The sequence below is a fragment of the Aquarana catesbeiana genome, linkage group LG05, assembly GCF_042186555.1.
Source record: "Aquarana catesbeiana isolate 2022-GZ linkage group LG05, ASM4218655v1, whole genome shotgun sequence".
In the NCBI taxonomy this organism is placed as follows: Eukaryota; Metazoa; Chordata; class Amphibia; order Anura; family Ranidae; genus Aquarana; species Aquarana catesbeiana.
The window spans coordinates 390,720,783-390,729,668 of record NC_133328.1 but is presented as its reverse complement, the minus strand read 5'-3'; the positions used below and the strand labels follow the sequence as shown (position 1 = coordinate 390,729,668).

The 8,886-nt window shown below is 43.5% G+C and overlaps 1 protein-coding gene across 3 annotated transcripts in view; it reads left to right on the top strand.

Annotated features, from left to right (window-relative positions):
* The first annotated feature begins 563 nt into the window (after positions 1–563).
* The window catches only part of ADTRP (androgen dependent TFPI regulating protein), a 104,742-nt gene continuing 96,419 nt past the window's right edge, over positions 564–8,886 (top strand). For all 3 annotated transcript variants that reach the window (XM_073631064.1, XM_073631063.1, XM_073631062.1), the window contains exon 1: positions 564–843. In XM_073631064.1, the coding sequence (XP_073487165.1) occupies positions 691–843 (153 nt within the window). In that variant the 5' untranslated portion in view covers positions 564–690. The remainder of the gene's footprint in view (positions 844–8,886) is intronic.

Sequence of the window (8,886 nt, the reverse complement as noted above, 5' to 3'; positions counted from 1 at the left end):
GTAGGATTTATGATTGGTTGCTGTAGGTTACTAGATTTTGCACATTAGTATTTGCATTATTAGATAAGATAACATGCTCCACAAAGAATATATCTTTCATAATGTTTAAACAATCTTCATATTTTAGAGAGATACAGTGATAACATTCACTTTTCCCTTTATTTACTCTATATAGGCTTTAGTTAGTTATCATACATACATTTAATATGGTCCAAAACAAATTCAGTATAAATAATGTATCGGGAAAGGGTATTATACAACTTAATGCAACTCTTTATACAACTGCTCTATGTAATTGGTACATGTGTTTGAATTTCTTATGTTAAAATCATATAGTGTCAGTACAGAAAATGACAGCTTGAATTAGGTATTTGATAAAAATAAGCTCAGAGTGAGAAATCTAACAATGATCTTTGTTTCTTTTCACGTAAGAGTCTTCAAGAAACAAAGATCTTGCTTGTTTCATATGACATTATATAACGTTAATCTTCTCTGATCTAGAGCTGATCTTTAAAATCCACAGCCTACAAGAAAGTTTCATGAGCACTGTTAACTAACACTGGAGAATCAATTTATTCCAAATCGAATTTATGAATCAGAACAAAGCTCAGTGTCTTCAATAAAGCTAGCACAGCAAGAACCGCTCAGAGAAACTAGCCAGTAGGACTGTTGTGAGATTGCTGGATCATCATGGCCACAGTTTCTCTCCTTATGTATCACTGTTCAGTTTTTATATGGTATTTTTTCCTCGCCTATTTACTTTTTTCTGTTAGTCCAAAAGATCCGCCAGCTGGAGTTTTTCTGTATGGTGGGCAGTGGAAATACTTGACAGTACTTAATGTGGTAAGGATTTACTTTCATTCAATGTCTTTTTTAATTCATATAATATTTTGCAATGTAGAAGTGATATTTGCATTGATACATGCTGTGGATGAACTGTAACTGTGTGAAAAGACTTGTTTTTATTGGCTAATAATTTTTACCTCAAGAAATAAGTAGATAGTGGAAAAGGAGTGATTAGTGCAGCCTTTATCAAGCAGAGTTCTGTGAATCCTAGGGTTCCTCCAGAGTTTGCAAGGGGTCTTTGAGCAATAAGCAATTTCTGCCTTTTAGATTAGTAACTGTTGACAATAGTGATCTTTTTAGATATCTGTAAGGAGGGGATTCCACCCAATGATCAAAAATATAAGAAGCAGCCCTTCCATTGACTATGACATCAATTTACCATGGACTGTAGAGAGAGACTGGATTACTGTCTCTGCTTCTTATACTTTTACTGACCTTTTATGTCAATTTATTAACCACTTCAGCCCCGGAAGATTTTACCACCTTCCTGACCAGAGCACTTTTTAAAATTTGACACTGCGTCGCTTTAACTGACAATTGCGCGGTTGTTTGACGCTGTATTTGATCCCCTCTGTGGTTTTTATTTTTTGCGCTATAAACAAAAAGAGAGACAATTTTGAAAAAAAAAAAACAATATTTTTTACTTTTTGCTATAATAAATATCCCCCAAATTTTTTTTAGAAAAACGAATTTCTTCACCAGTTTAGGCCAATATATATTCTTCTACATATTTTTGGTAAAAAAAAAAATCGCAAAAGCGTATATTGATTGGTTTGCACAAAAGTTATAGCGTCTGCAAACTATGGGAAAGATTTATGGCATTTTTATCTTTTACTAGTAATGGCAGCGATCTGCAATTTTTTGCAGTATTGCAACATTGAGTAGGACAGATCAGAGACTTTTGATACTTTTTTGGGACCATTGGCATTTATACAGCGATCAGTGCTATAAAAATGCACTGATTACTGTGTAAATGTCACTGGCAGGGAGGGGGTTAACACTAGGGGGCAATCAAGGGGTTAATTGTGTGTTCCTTAGGTGTGTTCTAACTGTATGGGGATGTGAGTGACTAGGAGAGGAGCCATATCATTTTTCCTACTTAGTAGGAACAAACGATATGGCTCCTCTCCTCTGACAGCACAGGGATATGTGTGTTTACACACACAATTCCCCATGCTGGCGCTTGTGCAGGCGATCGCTTGTGTCTGACGGCGATCGTGCCCACTGGCCACGTGCCACAGGTCCCCCACCGTCTACCATTTTTTGGCCCTCTGGTTGCTGAAAAAGGGTAGGACGTACCCGTACGTGATTTCACCCAGGAGAGCCATTGTGTTGCAGTATATCTGCATGACATGGTCGAGAGTCGCTTAAACACATACTGATTCTCTTTTTCAGAAAAGTATACAGATCTAGACATCTACAAGTTATTAAAGACTCATTCTACCCATGGTATTCTACCTATGTTATTAGGTTCTAGGTGGAGCTAGGTGGGCATTGTCCACCCCTGGCTTCTTATTTCTCCATTCCCCTAACAGCAAGAGCTTTATCTGTTTCAGCCTGGGAAATTTGAGTACATCCACTAACCTTCTGTGTTTTAGCACATCCCATTGTGTTTTACCTAAATAAAAACCCAACAGTGAAAGTAGGACCCCTAATTATTGCTGAAGCAGACATACAGACCAAGGAATTCTTTATTGCTCATTGCATTCTTCAACTTGTGGTCACTCCATTTATTTACTGGTATCTGCACGTAAAATCCTCTGGGTGTACAGTGAACGTCAGCCATGCACAGTGTTACACCCAGTAGCCACAAAAGAGACGCAATGCTTGTTGGTACTGTATGTCTATAGGACCTTTATGTTAACTCTGCCCAAACAAAATCTGATTTACAAAAGGCTTTAGATACAAAATAGGGTGAACTATTAATGAGAAAAGCCTTGGGTGATTTGTACGATAAAGCAAATGCTGAAATATATGCATGGGAATCAATTTTGTTTTATTTATTAATTTTCTGGCTTACAATTTCATCTAAAATGTGAAAACATTCAATTTATAAGAGATCTGCTGACAGGTGTAAATATTCTTTTCACTATTTAGGTGTATTAAAAATGCAATGAGAAAAATACAATGCAATGAACTAATACTAAAATAAAGCCTTTTAAATACAGCTAGTGCAAACACTTTAAATTCATGTTTATATTAGCTACTTGCAGTCTTTTGCATGTCAGAAATCAGACATTCAGAGTTTTTCTGCAGTGCACAGTGCTGTTAATCTAACACTGTGGACATGCTCACATGAAGGGAGAACACATAGATGTGCATTGTGTGCTGCTCTTTTATTGTGTAATTGACAGACTAGCTATGGGTAGATGGCACAGTTGTAGTTCTTAACTGTGACAAAGTAAGTGGTGCCTCCTCTTGGCTGTTTAGTGTGACAGAGGTGTTACAAATATTTCTCTTGCATTCATTGATTGATACAGCTCTTCTCTTCTTGACCATAGCTGGTATAAACCTCATCTCTGATATGGGCGAGTCAGTTATTTCTGACTAGTGTTTCGGGAGTGAGGACCTAGTTCCCTGGAACCTGTTGATCCATAGTTTTTTTCCTGTTTTTCTTTGTTCCTAGGATTTTTTCCTGTGGAGATCTTAATCAACAGACAGGCTGGGTGACAGGCTGGATAATCTAGATCCAGTAGTTATGGCCAATGAGTGCATGCAGACCTTTAGCTAAATGCTGGGTTGGCTGCGACAGCCCCATCCTGGACTGGGGTGGCCAGCAAGTAAAGCGTCTCATGGGGACACTAATGACTGGGAACCTGCTGTCTGTGTCACAGTGCTACCCTGGCCAACAGCCCCCATCCTGGTGGGAGGCAGATCTGTCATGTGAGCATTACCCTCAGTCCTCTTGGATCGGTAAGTAGATGCCTCCCTCCCTCTGGAGGTGCAGTGCAGGGCCTGGTTACTTCTTGGAGTGGTCAACATTGTGGGGTTTTCCTCCTCCCCTTCAGGCCTTTCTGGCTGCAGGCGCTGCCCCCCCCAAAGCCGTCACCATCCGCAGGCTTTGCTATCTGGGGTGCGGTGCAGGTACCTGCAGGTTAAGGGATTCTCACCCTGGGCTCTGGGTTGTAGCTCCAGAAAGTGGGGGATGGCAGCCTGACTTTTGGGCCCATGTGCTCTGGGTGGCTAGCAGCCATTTTCCCCAGAGTGTGGTGGCTATTTTTGCTGTGCCCATGTATGTGTACTGTGGTGGCAATTTTCCTGTGGTTTGGCAGCAGCCATTTTCCTGGGGACTGGTGAGCAGCCATTTTGCCATGGTCCTTTCCACATGGGTCATGGGCCTGGGTTACTGTATGGGTGGCCATTTTCCTGTAGCCATAGGCAGCAAGCATCTTACTCAGTGCTTCATTTGAATTACAATGGGTGGTTTTCCTGTTACCTCAGGACCGATTGGTGCACTTTACATATGGTCTACAGCCTCAGGACAGTGCAGACAGCTCACAGTGCTCCTCCTCAACAGCTGGGCTCTTGGACGGTGGGGAGTTCTTCTGGGGTACCCGCTCTCTCTCTGCTGTGACTGCCCAGGGGTGTTTGTGGTGTCCCTCTTTTTAGTGGACATCCCTCAGCAATGCCAGGTTCCCTATGGAGTCTTATATGCAAGCTTTCCCTCCTGGAGGTGATGGGTTCCTCTGGGGCTTCTTTCCCATTAGATGCACTGTCTGCGGTCCTTGAGTTGTCTCTCAGGTGGAGGTGGTATTTGGGTGCAAGGTAAGCAAGAAGCATGCCCTGCCCTCACCTTCCGTTTTGGAGGCAACTGAGTCAGGCTCTGTAGCCATGGGCTCATCTTTCCCTGCGGGCCCGGATGACGCGATCCCTGATATCTCAAATAGCGAGAATGAGTCCTTAGTTGCCATGCAAGAAAAGGCGCTTGTGGCCCCACTGATTACCTCTGCGTGGCAGCCGTTGAAATCTAAGGATACTTCTGGGGCTGCCAATGAGGTGGCCATCCCCTTTGGTATGCACAAGCCAGCTAGGTCCACAAAGGTTTTTCCTTACCCTGCATATTTTGATAAATTAATTTACAAATATTGGGAATGTCCAAAATACCCTTTGTGTTTCCAAAGTGTTTTCCGGCACAATATCTCTTTAAGGAGGTCCTTCTAAAAAAAATGGACCTCTCTCCCTGTTGTGGATCTCCCCATATCTCAGTTGAATAAAGCAAGCATGATACTAGTGGAGGAGTCTTCCACCTGTAATGATCCCGTGGACCGTAAGGCAGAATCGGTCAGCGCTCATGTCTCCGATGATTACTGAGCGGGCCAAGCTATTATGACAAGGTGTGGATACAGGACAGGTGTCCTTAGTGTATGTGGAACTGGCAGACCAGTTGGTCCAGGGCCTTAAATACAGTACATACAGTATGTATTGCATCCCTGGATGCAGCCCCTCTACTCTCCAAGCTCAGGCTCAGTCTTGGTGGTGGTGCTTCAGCAAAATCTTTGTCCTAAGTGTTGGTTCGCTGACCAGAATTACCCTTCCAGGGTGAACATCTCTTCGATGCTACCACGGATGACATTATCAAGAACCTTATCGGTGGCAGGAGTATCTTCCTCCCACAGTCCAAGCAGGAGATGAAACCACTTTGTAAGCCCAATCCTTCATTCTCTACACACAAGAGGCATTTTTATTGTCCTGGCTCCTCAGGCAAGGACTCCTAGCCCTTCAGTGCCCCAGAGGATGGTTCCAAGCGCTTCTGGCCTCACAAGGCCCCGAAACAAGTGGACAAGTCCTCCTCAGCAAGAAGGCTCATTTCCTGGGTGGGGGGGGGTTGCCTTCACTGGTTCGCTGGCCTGTGGACATCCCTCATCTCCAACAACTGGGTACATGAACTGATTGTGTCCGGCAAAAACATCACCTTCCCCATCTTGCCTGTGGGCTTTGTACAGGGTGGTGCAGGATTTGCTAATCCAGAGAGTGATTGCCCCATTCCCGGAGCTGAAGAGGTTTAGGGGGGTTTTACTCCAGCCTGTTTATAGTACCAAAAAATGGCGGCATGTGACTGATCCAGGACATCCAAGGCCCTGAATTGCTTTGTATGGGTGCAGAATTTCAAGATGGAATCCATCTGGTTAGTAGTGGCCTCCCTTCATCAGGGAATTTCCTAACCTCCATAGACATAATAGATGCATACCTGCACGTCCCCATCTGTATTTGGCATCAACGCTTCTTGCATTTTGCAGTTCAGGATGTGCACTATCAGTTTGTGGCACTTTCCTTCAGCCTGGCCTCTTCTCCTTGGGTTTTTTTCCAAGGTGCTGGCCCTGGTGTTGGCTTTGCTGAGACAACGGGGGATCATTGTGATTGGCTACCTTGATGACCTTCTCCTGCAAGCAGAGACTTATTCTGCATCAATGGACAACATGAAGAACACTATGCACACTCTGCAGGAATTTGGATATGTCCTGAATCTCAAAAAGTCTGCCTTTACCCCTACCAGGAGGCTGGAGGGGTCTGATTCTCAACTCAGTGCAGACCAAGGTGTTCCTCTCAAAGGACAAGCTCCAGAAACTTTGGACTGCTCCTGCCCCACAGACAGTCTTTCCTGCAGTCTTGCATGCAGGTCCTGGGTCTTATGGTGTCCACCTTTGAGGTGGTCTTGTATATGCAGTTCCATAGGAGGGTTCTGCAGAGAAATCCCAGACAAGTGGGACAAATCTCCCGCTTCCCTGGACAGCCAGATCCATCTGGGTGTGTCGGCCAAGGCCTCTCTTCTTTGGTGGCTTTGGTTTCCCTATCCCTCAGTCCAGAAAGTCCATTTCCCCCCTCCACTGGACAGTGGTCATATGGTCACCAGTCAGTCTGGCTGGGGAGGGGCCTTGGGATCAAGGTCGGCTCAGGGTCATTGGATGCCAGTGGAGGATCGGCTGCCCATCAATGTCCTGCAGCTACAAGCAATCATGCTGTGTCTATATCAGAGAACAGATTTTCTCTGAGGGCACAAAGTCAGGACCCAGTTGGACAATGCCACTGTGGTGGCCGATGTCAACCACTAGGGCAACAGTGCAGAAACAGTGCTGGGTACCTCACGCATTCTTCAGTGCATGGAGTTTTATGTGCCAACTCTCTCTGATGTGCACATTCCAAGTGTCAAGAACTGGCATGCAGACTACCTCAGTCATCAGACTCTTGATTAGGGAGAGTGGTACCTACACCTGAACGTGTTATGTCAGATCTGTCTACATTGGGGCACCCTGGATGTGGATCTCCTGGTGTCCCACCTCAACAGGAAGGTGTGGAGGGTTGTGGCAAGGGATCCCCTGATGCATTCAAAGGATGCGCTGGTGGTGCCATGGGGTCAGTATTGTCTCATTTATACATTTCCTCCTCTCAAGCCCCTTCCTTACCTGTTGCACAGGATAGAGACTGAAGGGTCTATCTGGTCACCCCAAACTGGCCTCAACAACCCTGGTATGCTGAGGGGTGTGGCTAGTCACAGAAGCCCCCTGGCGGCTGCCTTTTTGGAAGATCTTCTGTCCCAAGGGTTGATTTTCCCCCCTGCTTTACCATCATTGGTTTTGATGGCATGACTATTAAAAGCCAGGTTCTGAGAGACCACTATTTCCTAATGGATTTGGTAGACTATTGTTCAGGCATATGCCATTAAAGGTTGGACTTCCATCTTCACTGTCATGGCACACTCTCCCATGGGGACAAGTCCCTTTTGGGCATTCCAACATCAGGCGTCTGTGTCTCAGATTTGACAGGCAGCTACCTGGTTGTGTGTGCAGACTTTTACCAAACTTTACAAAGTTGATGTGTTCGGATCTTTGGAAGTTTGTTTTGGCTGCAAGGTATTGCAGGCTGCTGTTTAAGGTTCTTTGTTTTCCCTTGGGGGGTGGGGTGTCAGCCATGTTTGCCTGGTTGCTACAGCTTTTGTTTGCCCAACCCTCGTTAAGGCACTGCTTTGGGACATTCTGGTGGTCAAGAATGAGAAGAGCTGTGTCTGTCAATGAACTTAAGAAAAAATTTGATTTCCTATTATACACTGTAAAATCCATTTTGCTAAGTTTATTGACAAACACAGTACCCACCCCTCTATTTGGTTCTTTTACTTTTTATACTGCTTTGTGACTAATAGAAGAGGAGTGGTTTATACCAGCTGGAACTGCTCATAGGCAGTGCTGTGTTCTTTTCGGTCGAGTGTCCTATAGTAGGTGACACTCTAAAACCCTATGTTCAAGAATGAGAAGTGTCTGTCATTTAACTCGCAGAAAGGGATTTTATGGTGAGTAACAAAAAAATCTAATTTTTAGCACGTAAAACTATCTACTGTACATGCACATATTTCAGTGACATATTTAGCTGTCTGGCTAGGTCAACTTTAATTCTAATCTAGTTGATTAAAGGGATGAAAACTGATGAAAAAGTAGATTAAAAGTGCTATTGTATTGCAGTATTCACATTTGTTTAATCTTTATCATATTAAATGTTAATACAATATTATGAAATATATACAGTATAATTAATATAAAATATTTAAAGCTGAACTCCAGGTTATGTATTTTTTTAGATCATAATATGTATACAAAAGCTGAATTCCAGGAAAAAAAAAAGAAAAATTGCAGTGCCCCCCCAAATGCTGCAAATGTTACATACTGCTTACATCTAGGGGGTAGAGGAAAAGGCTGTAATGCTCTTATTCCTCGCTCCCTTGGCCACCAATGTTCTTCTCTCCCTTGGCATCCTCACATACTCTGCAGGACTATTGGTCTTGCAATGTAGTTGAGGCTACCTTTGGCTGGAGCACATTAGAGAAGAGACTATGGCGTAGCATTCAAAAAAATAGAGGGAGCCTGCTGGAGCATTTAACCCCTGCAGTGTATTAAGCTGTTTGCCTGGAATTAAGCTTTAAAGTACAGTACCAGCTTTTTTGGCTTAATATGAACCTATACCTTTTAAATACCAGTTTAGCACTTGAATGGTTCATTTTTTTTCTTCTACTTTTTTCTTTTAATCATAAAAAAATGAAAAAGTTAGATTCTA